The sequence below is a fragment of the Mesoplodon mirus genome (assembly GCF_964341445.2).
Source record: "Mesoplodon mirus genome assembly, chromosome: 3".
Taxonomy (NCBI): domain Eukaryota; kingdom Metazoa; phylum Chordata; class Mammalia; order Artiodactyla; family Ziphiidae; genus Mesoplodon; species Mesoplodon mirus.
The window spans coordinates 9252635-9278911 of NC_138978.1; the positions used below are offsets into that span (position 1 = coordinate 9252635).

The 26277-nt window shown below is 53.1% G+C and overlaps 2 protein-coding genes across 4 annotated transcripts in view; both read left to right on the top strand.

Moving 5' to 3' along the window:
* Positions 1-10529, top strand: part of PLOD1 (procollagen-lysine,2-oxoglutarate 5-dioxygenase 1) — a 28440-nt gene extending 17911 nt beyond the window's left edge. Inside the window, exons 10-19 of the mRNA XM_082613281.1 lie at positions 62-183; positions 2275-2379; positions 2810-2935; positions 3245-3386; positions 4012-4125; positions 4813-4878; positions 5513-5617; positions 7173-7319; positions 8070-8195; positions 9441-10529. Coding sequence (XP_082469407.1) covers positions 62-183; positions 2275-2379; positions 2810-2935; positions 3245-3386; positions 4012-4125; positions 4813-4878; positions 5513-5617; positions 7173-7319; positions 8070-8195; positions 9441-9596 — 1209 coding nt within the window. The 3' untranslated portion in view covers positions 9597-10529. The remainder of the gene's footprint in view (positions 1-61; positions 184-2274; positions 2380-2809; positions 2936-3244; positions 3387-4011; positions 4126-4812; positions 4879-5512; positions 5618-7172; positions 7320-8069; positions 8196-9440) is intronic.
* A 6348-nt stretch (positions 10530-16877) lies between these two features.
* Positions 16878-26277, top strand: part of MFN2 (mitofusin 2) — a 28029-nt gene continuing 18629 nt past the window's right edge. The window contains exons 1-4 of one of the 3 annotated variants that reach the window (XM_082616352.1): positions 16878-17061; positions 17688-17728; positions 18290-18425; positions 22979-23157. In XM_082616352.1, the coding sequence (XP_082472478.1) occupies positions 22983-23157 (175 nt within the window). In that variant the 5' untranslated portion in view covers positions 16878-17061; positions 17688-17728; positions 18290-18425; positions 22979-22982. The remainder of the gene's footprint in view (positions 17062-17687; positions 17729-18289; positions 18426-22978; positions 23158-26277) is intronic. The other 2 variants (XM_082616351.1, XM_082616353.1) reach the window with 2 other exon arrangements.

The window sequence follows — 26277 nt, forward strand, 5'->3', positions numbered from 1 at the left end:
AGAAGGTGCTGTGGTCCCTGGGGTGAAGCCTCATCCTCACCCTCCATCCCCTCACCCCCAGGAGCAGCAACATAAGACTCAGGTGGAGCAGTTCCTGGCAGAGCATGGCAGCGAGTACCAGTCTGTGAAACTGCTGGGCCCCGAGGTGCGGGTGGCGAACGCGGACGCCAGGAACATGGGCGTGTGAGTTGGGGGTCGTGGCAGAGGGGCTGCAGTATCAGGAGCACCAGGCGGGGAGACAGGTTCAGAAGGCTGTGTGGTCTCCAGCAAGTCCTGCCCCTCTCTGGGCCTCAGTGTTCCCATCTCTCAAATGGGGAAGTAGTTGAGCCAACCTCGGTGCTCCTGGGAGGGGCTGAGCACTGTCAATTGGATTCAGGAAGCAAATGGAGAGAAAGAGGAAGGACTGGAGGGCCAGAGTAGATAAATGCTGACAATTAGAGAAACAATCTCTGATTTTTTTCCTTTATCATTAAAACAAACAAGTAATTTGTGTTGACTATAAAAGAATTAGAAAGTCCAGATCCGAGACTGGCAAATTTTTTATAAAGGACTAGCTAGTAAATCTGTGTAAATTGGCTTTGTGGGCTGGGCCGTGACCACTCAGCCCAGCTATTGGAGCACGAATGAGCGTGGCAGTGCTCCAATAGCATTTTTTTTTTTTTTTTTTTTGTGGTACGCGGGCCTATCACTGCTGCGGCCTCTCCTGTCGCGGAGCACAGGCTCCGGACGCGCAGGCTCAGCGGCCATGGCTCGCGGGCCCAGCCGCTCCGCGGCATGTGGGATCTTCCCGGACTGGGGCACGAACCCGTGTCGCCTGTATCGGCAGGCGGACTCTCAACCACTGTGCCACCAGGGAAGCCCACGTGACTTCTTTTGATTTTTGTTTTCCCCAACCATTTAAAAATGTAAAACTGTTCTTACAGACTTGTGGGATGGGGTGGGGAGGGATGGATTGGGAGTTTGGGATTAGCAGATGCACGCTATTATCTATAAGATGGATAAACAACAAGGTCCTACTGCAGAGCACAGGGAACTATATTCAGTATCCTGTGATAAATCATAATGGAAAGGAATATGAAAAAGAATGAGTGTGTGTGTGTATATATATATATATATAACTGAATCACTTTGCTGTATAGCAGAAATTAACACAACATTGTAAATCAACTATACTTCAATAAAATAAATTAAAAAAACACAACAAACCATTCTTAGCTCATGAGCTAACCAGGCAGTGGGCTAGATTTGGACTGTGGCCCGTAGTTTGCTGAGCCCGGCACCAGATAAACAAAAAGAACATAGATTTTTTTTTTTTAATGTAACTATTGTTGACTTACAATATTGTGTTAATTTCAGGAGTACAGCTTCAGATTCTTTTCCATTATAGGTTATTATGAGATATCGAATATCGTTCTCTGTGCTGGAGAGTAAATCCTTGTTGTTTATTTTATATGTAGTGGTTTGTATCTGTTAATCCCATACTCCTAATCTATCTCTCCCCCTCCCCTTTCCCCTTTGGTAACCATAGGTTTGTTTTCTATGTCTGTGAGTCTACTTCTGTTTTGTAAATAAGTTGGTTGTATTATTTTTTTAGAATCCATGCATAAGTGATATCACATTTGTCTTTCTCTGTCTGACTTACTTTACTTAGTATGAGATTTTTTTTTTTTTTTTGCGGTACGTGGGCCTCTCACTGTTGTGGCCTCTCCCGCTGCGGAGCACAGGCTCCGGACGCACAAGCTCAGCGGCCATGGCTCACGGGCCCAGCTGCTCCGCGGCATGTGGGATCTTCCCGGACCGGGGCACGAAGCCATGTCCCCTGCATCGGCAGGCGGACTCTCAACCACTGCGCCACCAGGGAAGCCCCAGTATGAGATTTTTAAGGCTTTGGGTACAAGTTGCCAAACTATCCTCCAGAAAGGCAGAAACAGTTTACCCATAGCCCCGGGCAGTGTAGGCACCTGTCTGTGGGCCTGCTCTCGCCAGTAGCAAGGTTTTCAGGGCACTAGACACCACTTGCCAGGCTCTGGGACTTGTCTTGACAGCTCTGTAGCCCAGGGGTTGGGTCTCGGAGTTGGGAGGGACCTGGAGGTGGCTGGTCCCAGCCTGCAGCAGGGCCGGCCTGAGCTCCCTAAAGACCCTTGGCTGGTATGTGGTGATCGCAGATATGGGCAATGGTTGGGGACTGCAGCCTGGGGGTAGCTCTGGGATCCTGGGTGGGGAGGCTGGCGCCAGAGCCCTGTCCCCGCTGACCCCGTGTCCCCCTCCCTGCAGGGACTTGTGCCGGCAGGACCGTGGCTGCACCTACTACTTCAGCGTGGATGCCGATGTGGCCCTGACCGAGCCCAAAACCCTGCAGCTGCTAATCGAGCAGAACAAGTGAGGCTTGGGTGGGCTGTGCCTGCTGGAAAAGCAGGCCCTCGGAGCCAGGGCTCATGATGCCCCTGGGCCTGGGCCTGGGCCTGGGGTGGGAGCCCCTCCCCTGCCTTTCTCCTCCTCCCCCCGCCTTGGCCTCACCTATGACCCCAGGCTTTTCCCAGCCTGGCTACCTTGGTCTAGGACGTTCCCCACCTCCCGGCCACAAGCCCCAGCCTCACCTCCCGACTGCCATCCCCCCAACCCCCACCCCAGCCTTTCCTGACTGCCCTGTGGGAGGGAGCTGGCACCAGATGGGCCAGACCCGGCTCCAGGCCCTACCCTAGGGAGGTGCTTGCAGGGTGAAGGCACCCTCCCTCCCCTTCCCCATACCTGGGTCTGCCCCAACCTCCCCGTGGCAGAGGGACTCCCTCTGAGGTGCTTCCTTCCCCAGGAATGTCATTGCCCCGTTGATGACCCGCCACGGGAGGCTGTGGTCGAACTTCTGGGGGACACTGAGTGCAGATGGCTACTACGCCCGCTCCGAGGACTACGTGGACATTGTGCAGGGGCGGCGTGTGTGAGTGCCTGCAGGATGGGGGGCCCCCTCATCTGTTTTCCTCTTAGCCTCACAGCACTGCCCTCCCCGGTATTCCTGTCCTGTTGCTCTCAAATTCCTGTTTAACTGAAGAAGGGAAGACTGTGGTCAGACACACAGAAGGACTTCCTGATAGTTATCCTGGGCCCATGCGCCCAGGGTAGGGGAATCAAATCACCACCATCGTGCCCTCCCAGCCTGTGACTTCCCTTTTCCCCCTCCCCCTGACCCCCAGACTATGACCCCTCGCCATCGCCTGTGGCCCCCTCCATCTTCCTTTCTTTCCCTTAGCGGCGTCTGGAACGTGCCCTACATCTCAAACATCTACCTGATCAAGGGCAGTGCCCTGCGGGCTGAGCTGCAGGAGATGGACCTATTCCACCACAGCAAGCTGGACCCGGACATGGCCTTCTGTGCCAATATCCGGCAGCAGGTTAGCCTGGGCTGGGCAGTCAGAAGAGGCCCTGTTGACAGAGAAGATGGGCCACCTTGTCACCATAGGCCCTGCAGCTTCTGAGGTCCCAGCAGGGCTGCTTCAAGGCTGCCAGGCCCTGGTGGGGGCACTTGGGGCTCCGGGCATGAGGGCTGGTCCTCGGGATCTGCAGGATCATTTTTTTCACACCACCTGTTTTCACACCACCACTTTTATTTACATTTTCGACAGAGCCTAAAGGATGCTTTCTACCTAAAACTTTCCACCTTCACTCCAAGTGATGTGCCCGAGATGCCCTTACCCTATCCCCGTGCCCCACCCAATATTATTTTGTGGTTATTTTAAAAACTATGACGGCAGGGTAATGTTTCCCCTGTGCCCACAACTAACTCCAGGATCAGAACACCATCCTTTTCTTTTGCACATTCATTCTTTCATTCCTGTTCAGTCCTCCAGGAAGTCTTCCTTGATTGCATCCCCAGTGTCAGGCCTCATCCAGGCACTGGGGAGATGAGGTGAATTCGAATTCGGTGGGCAGAGGAGGCTGCAGTCGTGCCCCTCACCTCACCCCTCGGGGCGTGCAGGGGAGGGGGAGGGTCTCTTCCATCCGGCCCGTTCTCTCCAGGATGTGTTCCTGTTCCTGACCAACCGGCACGCCTTCGGCCATCTGCTGTCCCTGGACAGCTACCAAACCACCCACCTCCATAACGACCTCTGGGAGGTGTTCAGCAACCCCGAGGTGAGGCCCTTCGTGGGTGGGCAGGGGTGGGAGCGGAGGAGACCCCAGGGATCCTGTGGCCTGAGAAGCCTCCCTCTCACAGCCTGACCTTGGCTGGGACCCCAAGCCACACCCACCCCCCACCCCCCGCCTCCCTCTGCCCCAGGGGGCTTGTTGGGCAGGATTTCAGTGGGGAGAGGAGAATATCTCCAGAGGCAGCGCCGTCTGGTGGAGGAGGGACCAGGAGACAGAGGCCGAGGTTTGTGGTCCATCAGCTGTGACTTAGTTGAGCCTCTCCACCTTTGGGGCCTCAGTTATCTTAGCTCTAAAATGGGTGTACTATCCCAGCCTGTCTCACCTCTGAGGGTGTTGTGATGATCAGAGGAAGAGAAAGTTGTGAGAGCATCCCTAGACGTTGCAAGCTTGTGGCTGATGTGGGCACATGTACATACCTGCAGGCAGACCTGTACACACATGCACACACGTGTACACGCACATGCAGACACCCCCTCCTGCAGGCACACTTGTGGGCCCATCAGCTCACATGACCCAGTGGCATAGGCACATACCGGCTCCCCCGCCCCCCCCACCCCCCAGGGGGCTCGCGGGGCAGAACTCCATCTTGGAGCAGCGCATGCGGTGGAACAAGGGGTAAGCCCCAGCTGGCCCAGGCAGGCCCGAGATCCCCACCTCTCCCACTCCCCACAGGACTGGAAGGAGAAGTACATCCACGAGAACTACACCAAGGCCCTGGCAGGGAAGATGGTGGAGATGGTAAGGACTGGAGGCCGTTTGGGAACACAGCTGCTGGATTCACATCCGGCACCTGCTGCAGGGGTGGGAACAAAGCCAGCCGACCTGGGCGGGGAGAAGGCACCTTTGTATCCTCTGGCACTGCTTGGGCTGAGGGAATGGACAGTGGGATGGGCCCCCTCCTCTTGCTGGCACTTTCCAACTGGAGTCTGCAGGGGCCTGGGGGTGCCTGACGCTTCCTCCCTGGCCTGAACAAGAAAGAAGAAAATATCCCCAAATGTGGTCTCAACTGTGGACCGTGGGCCTAGGATGAGAAACAAATGCTTCTCTGCTTCTCCTGGAGCCTGCGGGCCTCTGCTTCCTGGGGGCACTGGGGATACGCATGTCCCTTTCCTGGCCCTGGCCCTGGCCGCTCTTGGCTGAGAAGGGCCAGCTCTGAGCTCTGCTTCCTTCTCCCTTCAGCAGCTCACTGAGCCCCTGCTCCCTGGGGACACTCGTGGGGACACGGAGGGCTCACAGACTGGAGTGTGTGGGACCGGGCATAGACCACATGATGGGCCTTGCCTGCGGTGGGTTCTGCAGAGGGTCATGGGGGCAGAGGGAGAATGTGGTGACGCCACTCTGGACCCCGTGACCGAGTCCCCGCCCTCCTCAGCCTTGCCCAGACGTCTACTGGTTCCCCATCTTCACGGAGACGGCCTGTGATGAGCTGGTGGAAGAGATGGAGCACTACGGCCAGTGGTCTGTGGGAGATAACAAGGTAGGGGTCCCAGACGCCTGGACCGCGACTGAGGGGAGGCTGCCCCTCCCCCCATGCCTGCCCTCTGGGCTCTTTTCCTGGCAAGCCAGCCAAGCTCTCTGGGACTCTTGGAGATGGGGGCACCGGCAGGGGTGCCTGCAGGCACTTAGGAGTAGAGGGATTGAGAGATGGGATGGGGTGTTGGTCCTCAAGCTGCCATTGCCGCTGGGTGACTTTGAGCTGCCTTAAGCTTAAATTGCAAGTTTTCCGGTTCCTGGTTTCTCACTAGAATGATTTAGCTTCCTTCCCCAGATCAGGCGTGGATGGAGCTGGGGGAGGAATGGACAAGTGTGGGCCGCAGAAGAATTAGGAAGCGACGGCAGTGCCAAGTGCACCAGACAGCCGAAGCAAGGGGCGTGGCGGATGTGACAGGCTGTGCACTCCCTGCAGGAGGAATGCATACCTGCACCTGTCTTGGGAAGTTCAGGAACCATTTTTAAAGGCACATGAGCCCCTGGGCCTATGTGCCTCAGAGACCAGCTAACCTTTGGGCTGGCAGCTTGACTAAGCAGTGGTTCTGGTTACCGCCTAATCTACATGCTCGGTGGCAGAGCTCATCTGCAGGACCCAGTAACTCGCATAGCCCATGTGTGGGGTCTGGTGAGCCCTTGTGCTCCACTGACCGGGCCAGCCCTGGGCTGCTAGTGCCCCAGCTAACCTGTGGCCTTCTGCGTTGGTTTTCTGTGCTGTGTAACAAATCACCACAACGTTTATCAGCTTACAACAACACCCATTTATTATCTCCCAGTTCCTGTGGGTCGGGAGTCCGGCTCAGGGCCTCACAAGGCTGTAGTCATGGTATCAGCCGGGATTGGGGTCTCATCTGAGGCTTGGGGTCCTTTTCCAAGCTCATGTGGCAGAACTCATTTCCCTGCAGCTGTAGAATTTCAGGCAGCTTGCTCCTTCCAGGCCAGTGGGACACAGAGCCTCCCTCTTCAAGATCCTCCTTGGGGCTTCCCTGGTGGCGCAGTGGTTGAGAATCTGCCTGCTAATGCAGGGGACACGGGTTCTAGCCCTGGTCTGGGGAGATCCCACATGCCGCGGAGCAACTAGGCCCGTGAACCACAGCTACTGAGCCTGCACGTCGGGAGCCTGTGCTCCGCAACAAGAGAGGCCGTGATAGTGAGAGGCCCGCACACCACGACGAAGAGTGGCCCCCACTTGCCACAACTAGAGAAAGCCCTCTCACAGAAACGAAGACCCAACACAGCAAAAATAAATAAATTAATTAATAAACTCCTACGCCCAACATCTAAAAAAAAAAAAAGATCCTCCTTGAAGGGCCCACTCAGGATGAGTTCCTTTTTGATGAACCCAAAGTCAATAGGCTGGTTACATTAATGACATCTGCCAAACCCCTTCACTTTTGTCCTGTAACCTAACCTTATCCCATCGGGTTCACAGGTCAAAGGGAGGGGATTAGACAGAGCCTGTACACCAGGGGCCTGGGATTCCAGTGGGGTGGGGGAGTCCATTTTAGAGCTCTGCTCACCACACTCTCCTTGGTCACTTCCAGGACAACCGCATCCAGGGTGGCTACGAAAACGTGCCGACCATAGACATCCACATGAACCAGATCAACTTTGAGCGGGCGTGGCACAAGTTCCTGGTGGAGTACATCGCCCCCATGACGGAGAAACTCTACCCGGGCTACTACACCAGGGTGGGCGCGCCTGGGGTGCAGCCAGGATGAGGGCTTGGGGTGGAGTGGCTGGGGCTTGTGGGGAGGAGGGTGTTCCTGGCTTGGGGGAGAAGTGATGGAATATTTGGTCTCCAGGAGTGAAGTCTCCTCCCCTCAGGTATGAGGCGGGGCCCCGGGAGGCATCTAGGGTAATGGAAGGCCCCTGGGCCTCTAGCCTCTGACTCACCCCTTTGCATCTTTCTCTGTGTACTTAAATCCTGCCTCAGTGACTCCTATGCTAGCCCCCCAGACAAGCCCCCGGTTAGCTGGCCAGCATGCCCATCCCTTCAGCTCCTGCCCCGTGTGTCTTTTGACTGTCTCTTTGGCTTTTGCACTCCTTCTCTCAGTCGCCTTTAAATGGTTTTCTCCAAATACCTGCTTTGCGTGTGCCTGGGCCTTACCCTCAAGGACTCACCAGCCAGAGCGGGTCTTGAGGACTAAGTTCATTTCCTCCCTTCTTTCCCCCCCGCCTCTCCTCTCCATCCTCTCTTCCCTCCTTTCCTCCATGTCCTCCCCTTCTTCCCCTTTCCTTCTTTTCCTTCCCTTCCTCCCCACAGTTTAACTGAGAACCTTTTCTGTGCCACGCACTGGAGAACACAGCATAAACAGACCTGCCCTCCGGCCAACGTTCCAGCGATTGGATGAGGGGTCCCTTCTGTGCACCCCTGCCTCTCCCGGCCTTTGGGGGCCTCTCTCTAACGCCACTTCTCTTGTCCCGCTTCCTCGACGCAGGCCCAGTTCGACCTGGCCTTTGTTGTCCGCTACAGGCCTGACGAGCAGCCCTCCCTGATGCCACACCATGACGCCTCCACCTTCACCATTAACATTGCCCTGAACCGGGCTGGGGTGGATTACGAGGTGAGGGCGGGCCTGGGGGGAGGGCTGGCTGGGGAGCACTCACAGCGTGGTCGGCCAGAGGGGCCCAGGGAACCCGAGAGAAAGGGTTCCAGGTCCGTGGGGACGGCTTCTTGGAAGGGGTGGCTTCAGAGCACAATTTGGTGGGAGCGAGAAGGCTTTAGACGTAACAGAGCAGCGGCACAGGAGGACCAGGACCAGACTGCCTGGACCTGGGTCCTGCCTCTCCCCTCACCAGCTGTCTGTAACATATGACCAGGCACGCTTCTTAGCATCTCAGTTTCCTCACGTCTTAGATGGGAAAACCTAGAGCGGCCCCCGTAGAATGGTGAGAATTAAATGAGTTCATCCAGGTAATTGCTTACATGGACCCATAATGAGTACTCAAGGAATGATAGCTATTAGTCCTCAAAAGCTTAGGGTTTTCATCATTCTTGAAAGTAAGATGCAGCTTTGGGAATGACACGACAGAGTTCGTGCAGGTGCGGGGCACAAGCTAGAGGCCAGAGGGGAGGGCTGGGGAAACCAGGAAGACAGGAGGGTCTGGAAGGAGCCAGGGGCCTCAGGGCCCCAGGGAAGGCCTCTAGGTGTGATCAGCTAGGGAGCCATTCATCCATTCATTCACTCCTTAAGCTACTATTTTCTAAGAGCTTATGGGGACTCAGTCCTGAGCAGGCACTGTGAAGGACACCCATAAAAACACCTGTCATTTTTTTGAGAGTTTACAATGTATCAAGGTTCTCATAGGGGATGATGTTGCCCCCCTCCCTGGGGGGGACACTGGTAATACCTAAAGTTGTCACAACTATGGGGGTGCTACTGGCATCTAGTGGGTAGAGGCCAGGAATGCCTAGGACACCCCCCGTAAGAAAGAATTATCTGACCCAAAATGTCCGTAGTGCTGAGGTTGAGAAACTGAGCCCTAAGCTCTTACTTGTATCATCTCATTTAATTCTTACCACCCTGTACAGTTTAATGCCCATTTTCCAGAAGGGGAAACTGAGGTTCAGGTTGATCACAGAGTTAGTTGGCACTGCCCAGTGCTCTTGATCCCTTGCTCTTTTGCCGAGTGTCTTCCTTAGGCAGCTCATGGCCGTCGCTCTGCAAGGTATCCCCAGGCAGGCTGTGCTGAGAGCCCCTTGGCTGTGATGGCTCAGATGGGAGAATGGGGGTAGTAGGGGAAGGGCCCAGCATCCCACTGGGGAACTGGTGCCTCCTGTTGGGGAACTGACACCTCCTGTCTCCCAGGGCGGGGGCTGTCGGTTCCTGCGCTACAACTGCTCCGTCCGAGCCCCACGGAAGGGCTGGACTCTCATGCACCCCGGGCGACTCACGCACTACCACGAGGGGCTCCCCACCACCAAAGGCACCCGCTACATCGCAGTCTCCTTCGTCGATCCCTAATTGGCCCGGCCCGGCCACCACAGACCTTTTCCTCTTTGTCAACAACCACTGCCCAGCAGCCTCTGGGACCTCGGGGTCCCAGGGAACCAGATCCAGCCTCCAGGCTCTTGACCTCTCATTGCTCTTGGAGCCGCCATCTGAGGGACTGGGCCACAGGCTAGAGGCAGAGCCCACCTCCTTGGCTGGGACTTTCCCGGTGCTCTGGACACAGCCCCAGGAGAAACTGCTCACTTTCACTGCTTTGTAGCAACGCGTCCTGTCCCATCCCTCTTCCCGAAACACCCAGTCCCACTTCCTCTGCTTCTTCCGAGGGGCAACACTTGAGCAGAAGAGGGGCTGGCCCAGCTTCCCAGAGAGACTCTCGGGGTGAGAAGCCACGCCCCAGAGCTTCTCCACGGCAGAGCTGCGGCCCCGGGGACTTCTGCTTCAGGCTTCCGGGTTGATACCGAGACCTGGATCAGACTCAAGTCCCCACCCTGACTGTGGGACTGCTGAAGCCCCATCCTCCCTGGCTCCTATCATGAGAGCAAAACTCTGTCCCTTGGAGACGGTGACTCAGAAACCTCCTGGGAGACAGAAAAGGCACCGATGCTACATCTCCATCCTCTACTGGACCCTTTCTGGGGGCGCAGAGCAGGGAGTGGTATGTCCACACACTGCACTGCGTCACCCTGTCCTGAATGCCTCCAGAGAGAGGGACAGACAGAAACAGGAGAGTTTCTACTAAAGGTCATTCAAACCACTGAGTGGGAGATGCTGGGGTGGGCGGGTGTATACATGTCAGGGCGGGTCTCTGCAGGGAGAAACTTGAACAGCTCACGACTGGCAAGGAAGGCCAGCCGTGGGTGACTCGTGTTTCCCACACTCAGTCACATGTGATCTCCATGTCCTTTGTATATTCCATAAACCCTCCTTATAAGCCAGGCACTGCTACCTGGGGCATACTGTGTCATCTCTTAAGATCTGAATCTGGTGTCACCCTCCTCCGAAGCCTTCGCTGACCACCCTTCTTGCAAACGTGAATGTCAGGGAACAGTGAACTTCTCCTCCACCATACCCTGGGCAGATTGGTAGCACCGATAACACTTGAGGGCATTTATTAATAATAAGCAGGTGGGGCTTCCCTGTGGCGCAGTGGTTGGGAGTCCGCCTGCCGATGCAGGGGACGCGGGTTCGTGCCCCAGTCCAGGAAGATCCCACATGCCGCGGAGCGGCTGGGCCCGTGAGCCATGGCTGCTGAGCCTGCGCGTCCAGAGCCTGTGCTCCGCGACGGGAGAGGCCACAGCAGTGAGAGGCCCACGTACCACCAAAAAAATAAATAAATAAATAAATAAATAAAATAAAATAAAATAAATAATAATAAGCAGTAACCTCTACCCGTCCCTGCTCTGGGCTGGGCATCGTGCATGTCAGGCCGGCTCAGCATGCAGTCCTCTGGGGTAGGGGCTAGTGTCACCTTTTTATAGATGAGGAAATGTAGGTTTGGAGAAGCCAAGTGACTGGCCTAAAGTCACACAAGTGGTAAGGACAGGGATTTGAATATGATGTCAGCAGAAATCTGGTCCCTGCCTCCCTACCCCCACCCCAGGCATCCTGTAATCAGTGGTGAGGACAAAAAACCAAATGCAGTTCACTGTGGACCCGGTGTGGACTGGTGTGATAAATGCCACAGTGGTTGTAAGAACTGCTGTGGGGAACAGGAGAGACCCTCCTGGCAGCGTGTGTAACAATGCTTCTCACCTGAGGTGGTTTTGCCTCCAAGGGCATTGGGCAATGTCTGAAGGGATTTGGGGTTGTCACACCCTGGGAAGGGGGGTGGAATGCTGCTGGCACTAGTGAGTAGGGGCTGGGGACGCTCCTAAGCATCCTGCAACGCATCCCTGCCCCCCAACAAAGAATTACCCAGGGGCTTCCCTGGTGGCGCAGTAGTTGGGAGTCCGCCTGCCAATGCAGGGGACGCTGGTTCGTGCCCCGGTCCGGGAAGATCCCACGTGCCGCGGAGCGGCTGGGCCCGTGAGCCATGGCCGCTGAGCCTGCGCGTCCGGAGCCTGTGCTCCGTAACGGGAGAGGCCACGACAGTGAGAGGCCTGCGTACTGCAAAAAAAAAAAAAAAAAAAAAAAAAATTACCCAGCCCCAAATATCAGTAGTGCTGAGGCTGAGAAGCCTGCTAGCAGATGCCATTTAAGCTGGGCCTGGGAGGGGAAGAAGGTATCCAATAGGCAGAGACACTCTTTAGGTCAAGGGCTAGAGCCGGGAAGGCACAGGTGGGATCTGAGAAGCAGGTTGGCTCGTGTGGGTGGGGTGGAGGGGTCAGATTGCAAAACCCATTTTCCCTGGCTAAGGAGAGCTGAACTTTATTTAATTGGAGTCATTCAAGGGTTTTGCATATATATACTAAAGATAAGTTTAAAAAAATTTTTTTAATTGAAGTATAATTGATTTATAATGTTTCAGGTATATAACAAAGTGATTCAGTTATATGTATGTTCTTTTCCATTATAGGTTACTACAAGATATTGAATATAGTTCCCTGTGCTATACATTAGGTCTTTGTTGCTTATCTATTTTATGTACAGTAGTTGTGTATGTGTTAATCCCAAATCCCTAATTTATCCCTCCCCTCTAAAGATAAGTTTTTGTGTTTAAAAAACCCATGGTGACGGGCTTCCCTGGTGGCGCAGTGGTTGAGAGTCCTCCTGCCGATGCAGGGGAGACGGGTTCGTGCCCCGGTTCGGGAAGATTCTACATGCCGCGGAGTGGCTGGGCCCGTGAGCCATGGCCGCTGAGCCTGTGCGTCCGGAGCCTGTGCTCCACAACGGGAGAGGCCACAATAGTGAGAGGCCCGCGTATCGGTAAAAAAAAAAATTAAAGAGAAAAAACCATGGTGGGGCTTCCCTGGTGGTGCAGTGGTTGAGAGTCCGCCTGCCGATGCAGGGGACGCGTGTTCGTGCCCGGTCCGGGAAGATCCCACATGCTGTAGAGCGGCTGGGCCCGTGAGCCATGGCCGCTGAGCCTGTGCATCCGGAGCCTGTGTTCCGCAATGGGAGAGGCCACAACAGTGAGAGGCCTGCGTACCGCAAAAAAACCCCAAAAAACATGGTGAATTCAAACAGTGCAAACCTTAATCTCTTTCCCATGTCTCATCCCCGGCTTCCCAGTTCTCCCCAGAAGTGACCATGCCTAATCAGTTTCTTGGGTGTCCTTTCTGAGATGGTCAGTGCTATACATTTTGTGTGTGTGTGTGTGTGTGTGTGTGTGTGTGTGTGTCTTAGGGTTGTTTTTCATTGTTAACCTTTTTCTGATTATAAATGCAATTCATGTCCACCGTGGAAAAGTTCATCAAAATAGAAATAGGTTATGTGGAAAAGATGTTCTGCGAATGCACCCCATCCCTGCCCTGCAGCCGCACAATCACACTACCAGCCAAGCTAGGGGAGCCTTGTCATTGGAGGCCTCACAGCATGAGGCAGTGCTTCAGAGAGAAAGCAGGGTGCTGGGTGGACGGTCATACTAGAGGCTGGGGATGGATTCCAAGGCTCCTGCGGCAGCCCAGGGAAGTGACCAGCGCCTAGGCCAGAGCTCGCAGGAGGGAATGGACAGGACAGATGTTTAAGGGGGAGAACCTCCAGGCCTCCTCCTAACTTGGGCAAGATTCTGCCGAAGAAGGGAAATGGAATTCACTTCGTGCCCTTGGAGTATTGACAGTCCCCTTAGGGAGGCCAGGGAGCTTGGAGGAGGAAAACAGGTGCTCTACAAGGCAGCAAGTACAGGCCCCCGTGTGTGCCACATCCAGAGGCCTGGCCACACCCTGAGGCAGGGTCTGAGTGTGGCCTCACAGCCTGGGGTCTGACTCTTAGGATGGGAGGTTACTAGCTCACTCAGCACAGAAAGGGCGGGACAGCTACCTCTGACCAACCTCACTGGGAACTGATAAGCTGGTTGGTCCAGAGGCTAACGATTTGCCTCTTGAGGTGTCCACAGGCAAGATTCTACCGTGGTTATAAAGCAGTGCAGTCCACTAGGAATAAAGTTGGCCTTCCTTATCCACAATACGTATTTGGACGTGGAGGAGCTGTTCTATGCCATTTTATATAAGGGACCTGAGCACTGCAGGATTTTGGTGTTCAGGAGGGTCCTGGAACCAATCCCCTGCGGATCCCGAGGTACAACTGTATAATGTGAACCATAAATCCTAGTGTAGAGGAAAAACTCTATTGTTTTTCCTTATACTCCACACCATACTCCCCTTAATGACACTTCTGGTCACCAAATGTGTCTGGGTTTTTCCCACACCAAGCAGTCCTCCAATTCTGAGTGAAAACAGAAAGGCTGTCTTGGGGATAGCATCAGATCCCATAGGTTAAGGGCTCAGTCCCACAAGACTGCCCCCACTTCAAATGCCAATTGCAAGTTCAGGTTGTCACCTGTGCTTCTGATGAACCATTTATAAATTGCAGATTCCCATAAGCCCCTCCTGAAGTTTGATTAATTTACTAGAGTGCCTCAGAGAACTCAGGGAAACAGTTTACTTACTAGATTACCAGTTTATTATAAAGGGATACCACTTAGGAACAGCTAGATGGAAGAGATGCATAGGACAAGGCATGTGGGAAGGAGTGAGGAGTTCCCATGTTCTTTCTTTTCTTTTCTTATAAACTTATTTATTTATTTATTTTTGGCTGTGTTGGGTCTTTGTTGCTGTGCACGGGCTTTCTCTAGTTGCGGCGAGCAGGAGCTACTCTTCGTTGCGGTGCACGGGCTTCTCATTGCAGTGGCTTCTCTTGTTGCGGAGCATGGGCTCTAGTCACACGGGCTTCAGTAGTTGTGGCACATGGGCTCAGTAGTTGTGGCCTGTGGGCTCTAGAGCACAGGCTCAGTAGTTGTGGCGCTTGGGCTCAGTTGCTCCGTGGCATGTGGGATCTTCCCGGACCAGGGCTCAAGCCCATGTCCCCTGCATTGGCAGGCAGATTCTTAACCACTGTGCCACCAGGGAAGCCCTACCTGCCTGTTTTAACACCTATGTAATGAAGTCCTCATAAAAAGCCCTGAACTATGGTCCAGAGAGCTTCCAGGCTGGTAAACAAGTGGAGGTGCTGGGAGGGTGGCGTGCCCAGAAAGAGCATGGTGGGCTTCCCTGGTGGCACAGTGGTTAAGAATCTGCCTGCCAGTGCAAGCCACATGGGTTCGAGCCCTGGTCCGGGAAGATCCCACATGCCGCGGAGCAGCTAAGCCCGTGCGCCACAACTACTGAGCCTGTGCTCTAGAGCCCACAGGCCACAACTACTGAGCCCATGTGCCACAACTACTGAGCCCATGCACCTGGAGCCCGTACTCCACAACAAGAGAAGCCACCACAATAGAAGCCCACGCACCGCAATGAAGAGTAGCTCCTGCTGGCCGCAACTAGCGAAAACCCACACGCAGCAACGAAGATCCAATGCAGCCAAAAATAAAATGAATCATTTAATTAATTATTTTTTTAAAAATACACCAAAAAAACAGGCAGGTAGCTAGATGTGAGCAGAGAAAGGGGAGCACAGGCCAGATGGCAGGAAACTATGCATCTTGGGGTCCACAGGCAGACAGAGAAAAGCAGGAACCTCCAGACTGACAGGAAACCACATATTCTGGGGTGGCAGACAAAGAAAGGTGGGAAAAGGTGGGACTCTCCGGTGTCCAGATGTAACCTTTTGCTCATTATGCTCTCATTACAATAAAAATTAGCCTTGCAGATAAGAAATACCCGTTATACACTGGCACCACGACACTTCCAATCAAGGTTAAATAAGGACAAAAATCCCTCCTCCCCTCGGGAAGGTGGAGCTAGAATGAAAATCAGGGAACACGACCCCCAAGCCTTCCCTCTGCAATGAATATTCCGCCCCTTCATTTGTACATCCCACATAACCGGCTTGCCAAGAAAACTCGGGGCAGCTACTCACCTGTCTGTCCGCTCTCCCTTTGAGAGCGTACTTTTGCTTAAATAAATACTCAATTTACTTTCTTGACCTCCCTGTCTCATCTCTCAATTCTTTCTGCCATGGATCAAGAACCTTTCTTTCACTGAGAATATAGGCATGGTTGATTAAATCATCGGCCATTAGTGATCAAGTCAATCTCCAACTCCTCTCTCAGGAGGATGAGAGGGGTGGTGAGGCTGAAAGTTGCAACCCTCTAATCATGTGGTTGGGTTCCCCTGGCAACCAGCCCCCATCTTTAGGAGTTTTCCAGAAGTTGTCTCATTAACATAAACTCAGGTGTGGTTGAAAGGTGTGAATAACAAAAAGACACTCATTTCACCTTTATTTGAATAGCTCTGAAGCTGTTTCAGAAACTGAGGACAAAACTAAATATTATGACAAAAGATGCCCCTATGGCTCTTATATAGGTAATTACCAGGGCTTTAGGAGCTCTGTGCCAGGCACAGTGGACAAAGACCAAAAATATAGTTCTTATTATAAACCACAATATCACAGCGAGCCACTTATGTAATTTTAGATTTTTTAGTAGCCACATTTTAAACAGTAAAATGGACAGATGAAATTCATTTTAGTAATGTATATTTTTTAACCCAATTTATCCAAAATATTATCATCTTACAATACAAAAATATCAATGAGATTGTTTACATTCCTTTTCTTACCGAGACTTACACATCTCAGTTTGCACTGGCCACATTTCAGGAGCTCGTAGCACACATGGCTGGGGGGTACCATACCTGAGAGCGCAGGCTTGGAGCCTTCCCTGCTGTTGTTGAGGCCATCAGGAGTATGTTTACTGCAGTGTCCCAGTGCCTGGCACATGATGAGGACTAGTAAGCTGCCATATGTGAGCTGGGGTAGTCTCCCCTCTGAGCCAACTGGGACCGCTGTGAAGGTCAAACGATATATGTTGGGTAGCCTGCTCAGGGACTGTTGCTATTCTTACTTCCTCAAAGTCAATTGAAGGGCGCAGGCCCAGGCTTGCTTCCTGTCTTACTCTTGAGAGCTCTTGTCTAAAATTACCAAACGCAATCTTGGATTCCAGAGCAGACAGGGTCCTTGGGGTCAGGCTCTGGGGCAACAAACGAAAGAGCGGGAACCTCTAATCTACGCCCTTGGTTTCTTTTCCCCTTGACAGCTCGGGGCCCCGCCCACCCCAGCCTTTACTGGCGCCTGGCGGAACTACAGCCCCCATGATGCAGCGGGAGTCCCGAATCTTACGTCATCGGCTTGGGACGCCTGGGCGGTGAATAAGATCGCTGAGGCGCCTCTCCAGGCGCTGAGCCAGCTGACCCCTGACCCATAAGCGTTAGTAGGGTGGAAGCTGCTGAGCTCGGAGTCTACCGACTCACTGGGACCAGAACGGCGAACCTGCGGCGGCTGGTGACGCGCGCGTCCTGCCTCCTCCTCCCGCCTGTCCCCGGGGGGCGCGTGTTGGTGACGTCTGGGTTATGATGGCCGTCGGGAGGCCGGGAAGGTGAAGGTGAGAGGGCGAGCGCGTCGGGTGGTGGGACCCGGCCCTGGCCAACACGGCGAGTCCTGATTACCCCGGCGTGGGCCTGTGAGACGCCGGGTTCCCGGGGGCTCAGGATCCGGGCCGGCGGGCGTCCCCACGTTCCGGCCTCGCCGCCGGGCCCTCAGCGGCCCTGACAGGAGGGGGCGGGACTCGGGACTCGGGAGTGGGGTCCCCTAAGGCTTCTTGTCACCCCCGCTTTCTCACCCTCCACCACCACATCCCACACCTGCCCTTTCCCCATTTCTCATCCAGTTCTCTATTTGCCAGCACTTATTCAGCACATGAGAGGTGCCTACGTTCATCACCGTAGGCGCCCTGCTCTGACTTCCCCAAATTTGGGCATTTCTTGCCCTCGCACAGTTGTCTCTTGTTTGGCTTCTCAATGGACGGTAAGCCCCCTTGAGGGCAGGGACTGTGTTTTATCCATCTCTAACTCTAGCGCCTAGCACACACACACACAAAAGGCAGACAGAAAATGTCGAATAATTAGCTGCTTGGATGCTTGAAGCCAAAACTGCCCATTCCCGTCTGTTTTAAGCCTTGATTGCCCTGTTTCTTTAATTTCTCTATTTACTCTCTTTCTCTCCTCCCAGAAAGGGCTCTGACGGTCACCCTTCCCATCCCCAAGGGTCAGGTAAGGCAGCTTCCCATAACTGAAAATAAGTGAGCTTTACAGTCAACGGGAGGTGATATCTCAGTTCCCAGCTTGGCCACTTAACTAGCAGTCCATAAATCTCTTAAGTATTCCAAGCCTCTCTTTGCACCATAAAATTGAGAATTAAGTAAGATATTTTACAGCATCTGGCAGATAGAGGCTTTCAGTAAGTTCCACCTCTCTCTCTCAACTCCACCTTCCCGTCTCTAACCCTCAGTGCCACAGTCCTCAAGCCCAGTCCTCGACCTGGCTCGGCCCCCTCCTCTCACCCATCTGGATGTGCCTTTACCAGGGTCCCTGCTTCTCACCAGCACATGTCTGAACACGTGTTTGTGCACACCCGGGCTTGGCCTCGCACCTGTGTGTTGTGTTTTTCCCCAGGGCACTTCCTCACACACCACCCCAATACCTCCATGAGTAAGCTTCCCTCGGGGATGAGTTTGTTTGGCTTTTAAACCTGACTAGACTTCTTTGGCATCTGTGTTTTGTTTTTTTTTTTCTGCCCTGTTGACATGTCCCTTTTCCTTTCCAACAACTCAGAATTGGTGGAGTCAACACAATCAGTAGCCAACCTCAACCTGAGACAGGACAAAGGAGAACTCAGACTCTTTTCGTCTTTTTGACTCCAGCCATGTCCATGATGCCCACCCTGTGAAGGTCTCTCAGCATCCATAAAGTAAGTGGGGTGGCTGTGACATCTGGCACCCTGGATCTGGGTGGAGTGGAAAGGGGTGTACTCTGCTGGCCATCCAGCAGCAAGTCTCTTGGATGGGGTCATCCCTGCGCAGAGCTGGAGCGTTCCAACCCACGTTGGAAAGAACTGTAGTTCCTTTCACCTTCCATGGAGGATTTCACTGGTTGCCGAGAGAGCCCGTTTAAAGGTTGACTGTTTAGAAAGTGACTGCGATCTCTGGGCTCCCTGAAGAATGAGTCTCTATCTCCCTCGTTTGTTCTCTGCTGTGCTGGCTCCTCCCTCCCCCTCTCTGCCCAGCAGAAGTTGGCTCGTTGGCTCCTTATCACAGCTCTTCTAAGAGTCTACTCTGCCCCTTTACCCTGCATACTCTTTTTTTTTTTTTTTTTTTTTTTTTTTAATTGCGGTAAGCAGGCCTCTCACTGTTGTGGCCTCTCCCGTTGCGGAGCACAGGCTCCGGACGCACAGGCTCAGCGGCCATGGCTCACGGGCCCAGCCGCTCCGCGGCATGTGGGATCCTCCCGGACCGGGGCACAAACCCGTGTCGCCTGCATCGGCAGGCGGACTCTCAACCACTGCGCCACCAGGGAAGCATACACTTTTGTTTCAGTTTCTCAGCTTTTCCTCTGTTCCAGTTGTGCCAGCAGACAATCCGTGGATCCATTTTATTTTCCCTGCTAGGAGTTGCTGTGCGTGAAACTGGGTAAAGAGGTGGTGTGGATTCAGGGACTGTGCCTGGGATCCAGACACACCTTGTGGTGAATTTTGCTGTTGCCATCCCTATACACGAGGCACTTAATCCTCCTTAACTAATAGCCTAGGTTGTGGCAGAGCTTTTCAGTACCTGGGAGTGCTAACAGCTGTTTAATTTTTTTTTTTTTTTTTGGCTGCATTATGTGGGATCTTAGTTCCCTGACCAGGGATTGAACCCATGCCCCCTGCATTGGGAACATGGAGTCTTAACCACTGGACCGCCAGGAAAGTCCCTCATAGCAGTTTAGAATTGGGTTTGGTTCTGGTCTTAGGTTAATATCCGTTAATATTGTGCCCCCAGCACTTTTTTTGGGGGGGAGTGGGAACTGCTAGGATGAATGAGGCTTTTCCCAAAGTATGACCCTCGGGGTTTTAAAAACTGTGACATAGAAGAAGAGTCTCTTCAGATAAATTTGTGAAATGCTGTGTTAAATACAGTTAAACAGGCCTTCCTTCCCAGAGTCTTTGCTGTGCTCGTGTACTCCAGTGGAGGGGGACTGTAACATATAGTGTTCTACAAATTGATTCTACTGTGGGATCATGTTTGTCCACTGCAGTTCTGTGGACCATGCTTTGGGAAATGCTGGCATAAACTCTCTGAAACCATGACCTCAAGAGCACTTTGAGGCGGTCACGACAGCTTGAAGCGTGCCACTTAGTGTATAGCTGATACCGGAGCTCAACTCTGGCCCAGCTGTGGTTGGGGGACTGGCTGTGCATGCCTGCTGTGAGCCCTGCGGTGAAGTAGGGGCTGTCAGGGCTTTCCAGAGGAGGAACAGGAACCAGCTGTTTCCCCCAGCTCTAGAAGCATAGGAAGCCAGCAGGTGGAACCCCAAGATAGCTGGGGCCCTATCTTGGCTTGTGTGTGTGTATTTGCAACTGTGGTCCGTTTGTGCACATATGTATGCCTAGCTTGCTCTTTGGAAGGATTACATTCTGGAATCTGAAAGATTTGTTTAACTCTCTTGACTCACTGAACTCCAAATACTAAGAAACAGATGCTTAGCCAAAGGCTGCTTTTTAAGAAAAAAGTAAATAAATGTATTCCAGGATTGGAAGGGTAGGAAGGTAATCCCCTTTAGGGGCACTCACTATCTCAAACCATGTCTCTTACGGTTGTAGAGGAGGAAAGTAGAAATGGAAATAGGTCACTGCTCTGTATTAGAGACTGACTTTCTAGAAGCTCATAGATTAGACAGGGAGAAAGTATGACCAAAAAAAAAAGCCAAAAGTCTGGTAAGGTTGCATGGCCTCCACAGAGATGTCAAGGAAGGCTTCACGGAGGGGGTGACACTAGAGCTGGGTCTAGAAGGACAGGAGGAGTAGGCCAAATGGGTGAATAAGGAAAGAGGATTCCAGGCTGGAAGCAACATGTGTAACACAAACATGGAATCTCAGCTCAGGCACGAACAGAGGCAGAGAAGGCAGTTGGGAGGGGTTGGCAGTTCGGGACCTGCAGTTGCAGGCTGGGGAATGTGCGAGCAGGGCAGCACCTGGGTGGGCTGCACTCTGAGCAGACCAGGTAACCTCGAAGCACTGAGCTTTAACTAGTGTGTATGCTTTTAAGTCTTGCATTTACTGAACACTAACGCCTTTGGTGTCATACCCTTTGGACTTGCAAACAATGACCAGAATTCGAAAGCATTTGCTTCTAAAAGCCCAGCTGATCTCTGAGAACTTGCTGCCTGCAAGCAAGTCACTTCTGGGGTGGGGCACTGCTGAACCTCACCCCTGAGCTGACCTGTGTCCTCGATCCCCAGGGCAGTCCCCATGGCAGCCTTCGGGCAGCTGTGGGCCTGCTGATGGTGGAGTTGCCTCCGCCCTCCCCTGAAGGCTGGCTTTTCCAGGGGGAAGTCTTGTGATCTTGCTGGTGGAGTTTATTACTCTTGTTGTTTTATAACATGTAAAACTACCTTTGAGCTCGTGCCATGTCATCTTTAATCTGCTCACAGTCTACGTGATATCATGCTTGTACATGTGACGAATCCAAGCATCTGAGGTTTAAACAGCCGAGAAATAGTACAGTCACAATTTGAACCCAGCTCTGTCTGATTCCAGAATCTATCTGTAATGCTAGCTACATCATGCCATCCCAGACCCAGTTCTCCTTTCGATGACTTTCCTCTTCTGCTTACACATATCCCCTGTTTCTCTAAGAGTCTTTCCTGCTGGGCCACAGTAAGCCTGATTTCAGTATACTCTCCTTTTCTGCTTTGGAGGAGCCAGAGGTATTTTCTTCCTAGTTCTCCTTCTCAGAGCTCTGCTGTCTTTCTTATTTCAGCCCTTGACACGTGGGCTCCATGCTTAGAAAATCTCCCAGCTGTGGTGTATTCCTGGGGAGGAAGGACACACACTCACTTTCCTCTCTCATCTCCCCAGAAATCAGGAACAGTGCAAAGTAATTGGTAGGTTTAGGCAAAACCTGTGGGTCCCCATTTCCCTGTGGGTCTCTCTTTCTGCCCACCCTTTGGGATGGTTAGTTCCTAAGGACCACTTTTCAGTTGTTATGCGTTTGTTCCAGATGTTCTTTCTGCTTCTCAGGAACTGGTTCAACACGCTTTGGCAGTTTCTCGTGTCCGTTCACTCCTGGGCAGTGCGCTGTCATTTCCCAGCTAGAGCGAGTGCTGGGTCTGGTGGAGAGCAGTGTGATTAGGGTGGCTGGGGGGGAGGGGCCGACAAGAAATTGCTAGGTGTTGAGGAGGGCAGAACCGGGCACACACAGCTGTGCACACTCCCCTCATCCTCAGAAAGGCCTTTTCCCTGTGACTTCCCAGCGTCTGAGGGCTCTACTGAAGAAATGGCACTGTGAGCTGGGAACTCTGAGGAACGATCCAGGGATGCCCAGCCACATCTGGGGACCGCCTTCTCTGGTCTGTCTCCCTCTTTTGACTTTGAGCAAAGATCTCTAGGGCTTTGGAGTTAAGCCTCACGGCCCCTCGCATGTTATTGCCGTGTGAAGGAAAAGAGCCTGCAGAGATGTGTGTGTGATTGAATAAGAGCAGGAGAGCTCCCCACACAAAAGCAGACGTGATGATAAGCGCATGTTAACAGTGCCCGTCACAGAATGGTGGGGCTGTGGATTTTTTTCTCCTTTAGTTTCCACATTTTCTACAGTGTACACATTTAAATTGAAAGAGAACAGTAAACGTTTCTAAGTAAATGGTAGAAGTAGACCTCTCTCATTTGAAGATCCCCCTTCCTTGCCATCCACTCCTGCACCCCTCCCCAGCAACCAAAAATAAAAACGAAAACAAAAAACCTGTTAGGAATTGGGGCCATCAGGACTGGGCAGCAGAGTAGCCAGGGCAGGGCGGTGGGAGTGCCTGACCTTGAGTGTCACTATGCTTTCACTGCTTTCCATATTCAGTGCTTTTTCTCAGAGGGGTGATGTATAGGAAATAAGTGAGATTGCTGTCACCCTTTTCTGCATAAGGCTAGGAGGAGGGCTTCTCTGTGTGTTACCTCGTGGTTCCCCTCTGTCTCTCTCTGAGATGGGGAGGGCAGGCCTGTCCCTGTTCACCAGGCAGGGAACAGCCAGCACTAGGCCTGAGCTCAGGGCCCTGGGTGCCCACACTGTGTGACATGGAGACAGGCCCAAGTGGTCCCTTCCTACTCTTGAGGTGCTGGTTCTGATCTTGCTGTCCCTGATCTAGTCCTGGAGGGCCCATGTTCTGGATGGACCCTCGGGCTGGTGCCCGTCCCCCTGCTGCGCCCCGCTGCACGCCGGCAGAACGTCCTGAGCTGGGTGTCCCTGGGTGCGCTCACGTGTCTTCTTTCTCTGGCAGCGCAATGTCCCTGCTCTTCTCTCGATGCAACTCCATCATCACAGTCAAGAAGGATAAGAGACACATGGCTGAAGTGAATGCCTCCCCGCTCAAGCACTTTGTCACCGCCAAGAAGAAGATCAATGGCATTTTTGAGCAGCTGGGGGCCTACATCCAGGAGAGCGCCACCTTCCTCGAAGGTGAGACAGGCAACCCCCTCAGCCAGGCCCACTCCTGTCAGCTTCAGTATTTAGGTGGCAGGATTTGGGGATGGGGAGGTACAGCCCTGCTCTTGAGGAGCCGATGACCAGATGGGTTGTCACCTTCAGTGGTGCTCTGGTCTTGGAATTGGACTCCGGGGAGACTGGGCCAGGAAAACAAGGGACCTATCACTGAAGAATTCTACGAACTCTGTTCCATTTAGTCACGAGGGGTAGGGGAATCGTATCCTCATCTAAGAGACAAGCAGACTGAGGTTTTGAGAGTTGTTTGATACCTTGTAAGTGACACAGCGGCCTTTACCCGGGTGTCTCTGACTCCAAAGCCCAGGTGTTTTCCTTGGCCCAGTCTGGCTGCCATCAGTCCGGGCACTGTCCGGGTGTTGGTTGTTCCTGACCAGGGTGTTCTCTCACTGATATTTTTAGACAACAGGGCTATGAATAAGAAACTTGTGTCACCAGTACCTTTTCCTCTAGTTACTAATTTGAGCCCAACCTCTAATCCCTGCTCTGTCAGCAGAGAAGGTCTGGTTCCCAGGGCCCCACTAGGTCTGAGCACCAGCTCCAGCCACTGGCTTCTCAGACTCCCTCTCTAGAAGGCACACCTTGGCTCCAGGTCCTGGGATTGTCAGTGAAGACCCAGTAGCTGAATCTTATCTGTCCTTGGTTTCCTCATTTGTGAAAGAGGGGCTCAGGTGAGACCAGGGGTTTCCAAATTCTACTCTGCAGAACCCTAAAAGTTCAGTGGGAATGCCCCTGGGACACACTGCTCTCCACTCTCTGCTTTCCACTGGAGCACCTTGGCTTCTGGTTGGGTTACATGTCAGGCTGCTACTTTAGGCTCCCTTTAAAGAAAGGAAATGGTTCCAGTACTATGGTGTAAATGTTTGTCCCTCCGTGTTCACATGTTGGGATCCTGAGGCCCAGAGTGTTGGTGTTAGGACGTAGGGCCTTTGGGAGGGGATTATGTCATGAGGGTGGAGCCCTCATGCATGAGGTTAGCGCCCTTATAAAGGAGGCCCCACAAAGCTCCCTCACCCCCTTCCGCCACGTGAGGATACAACAAGAAATCTGCCACCTGGAAGAGGGCCCTCACCTGACCAGGCTGGCGCCCTCATCCGAGACTTCCAGCCACCAGCACTGTGAGCAATACATTTCTGTTGTGTCTAAGCCACCCAGTCATGGTATTTTGTTCGAGCAGCCCGAATCGACTAAGAATGGACTCTTTATGCCCTGCCCTCAGCGTGGTGCTTGAAGCAAGAGAGGCGTTCCCAAAGTATTTGTTAAATTTAAAAATTTGAATTTCAGGGTTATAAGATTGGTGGTTGTAATCATTCCAGTTTATTATCTGTTTGTTTAGCAATAGTTCTGGTGTGCCTGGCCCTGTGCCTGCAGAGATGGGACAGACCAGGCCCCTGTCCCGCCGGAGCCCAGACTAACCCTCTGTGATGCTCTGAGTCACTCAGATGGTTCTGTGGATGAACACGTGCTTAATAATGAAGGTATTTGTGTGATGGCCTCAGGAGTGGGTGTTTTGGTTTCTCTTTTTGTGAAAACATGGAGCCTCTCGTATTGGCGGACTAGAAGGGAAAGCGCTGGAGCGATCCTGAGATGTATTTGGGATTGTCCTGGCTAGGGAGGGGGATGGCTGCTGCCTTGGGACTGTTCTCTAAAGGGCAGGTAATAAGAGCTTGTTGGCCTACTGCCTGTTTCTTTTAAATGTAGCCACAGGCTTAAGAGCCAGTTTCCTCCGGGCGCATTCCAAAGGCCCCACCCAGGTGCCCACACAAGGGAAGAATGTTGATGGGTCTGAATAGGTGCCCACATAAGGGAAGAATGTTGATGGGTCTGAGGAGGGGGTAACCAGTGTATGTGGGGAGGTCTTGTTGGTTTGCTCACTTCCTTTCGTGGCACCAGCTGCAGGGAAAACTCACTGGGCATCTCTGAAATGCGCTTGCATTGGATGCTCTGGATGCTCTGGGAGTGCTCTCAGTACTGGGGCCTATCAGCCCAGTGGTTCACAAGTGCCTTAGTCTGTTTGGGAGGCTGTAACAGAAATACCATAGACTGGGTGGCTTGTAAACAAAAAAATTTATTTCTCACAGTTCGGGAGGCTGGGAAGCCCAAGATCAAGGTACCGGCAGATTTGGTGTCTGGTGAGGGCCAGCTTCCTAAACTGCTGTCTTTTCTCTGTATCATCACATGTAACCACACGGCAGGAGGGGCTGGCTAGCTCTTTGGGTCTCTTTTGTAAGGGCACTAATCCCAGGCATGGGGTCGTCACCTCTATATACAGTTGACTCTCGAATAACATGAGTTTGAACTGCGCGGATCCACTTATATGTGGATTGTTTTCAATAGCAAATACTCTATAGTAGTACAGAATCCATGGGTGAATCTGTGGATACAGAACCGTGGATACGGAGGGCTGACTAAATTACATGCTGAGTTTTGACTGTGTGGAGAGTCAGCACCCTAACCCCCGTGTTGTTCAAGGGTCAGCTGTACCATCATACCGTCATCACATGGGGGCACATAAACATTTAGTCCATTGCAGCAAGAGTGTGCTGAGGGGCAAACACCCGTCTGCTGTCCAGCCAGCTCATGACCTTCCTCATGCAAGTACTAGATGGGCTGGGGTCAGGATCTTGCTCAGTTGCTCCCATCTGTCGTAGTATGTTATCCATCTGCCTGTCAAGGGCCCTGGGAAGAAGCAATGCAGTGATCCTGGTATCTGTTTGCTTAGTGAACATTGTGCACCTGCTGAGCGCTGGGTGCTGGGATCAGACAGCTTGGCCCTCATGTGGTAGGTGGTGCAGACAGGTGAGCTAGGCAGTTACCCTGTGGTGAGATAAGGGCTAGATGCTGTGGGAGTGTAAACAAGGGGACCAGACTCAGGGGTGGTCAGGGCAGGCTAAGTGGGAAAGAGCCAGGCACCCCGAGGCAGCGCATTAGTTCTTCAGAGTGGGGGAGGGGCGTGGGGAAGCACCGAGCAAAGCCCAGAGCAGTGGCGAGCGTGGGGATGTGGTGAGGCAGCATGCGAGGCAGCGGGTGCCCAAGACCCGGCCGGAGCAGTGAGCGGGGCCAGAGCAGGCAGGGCCT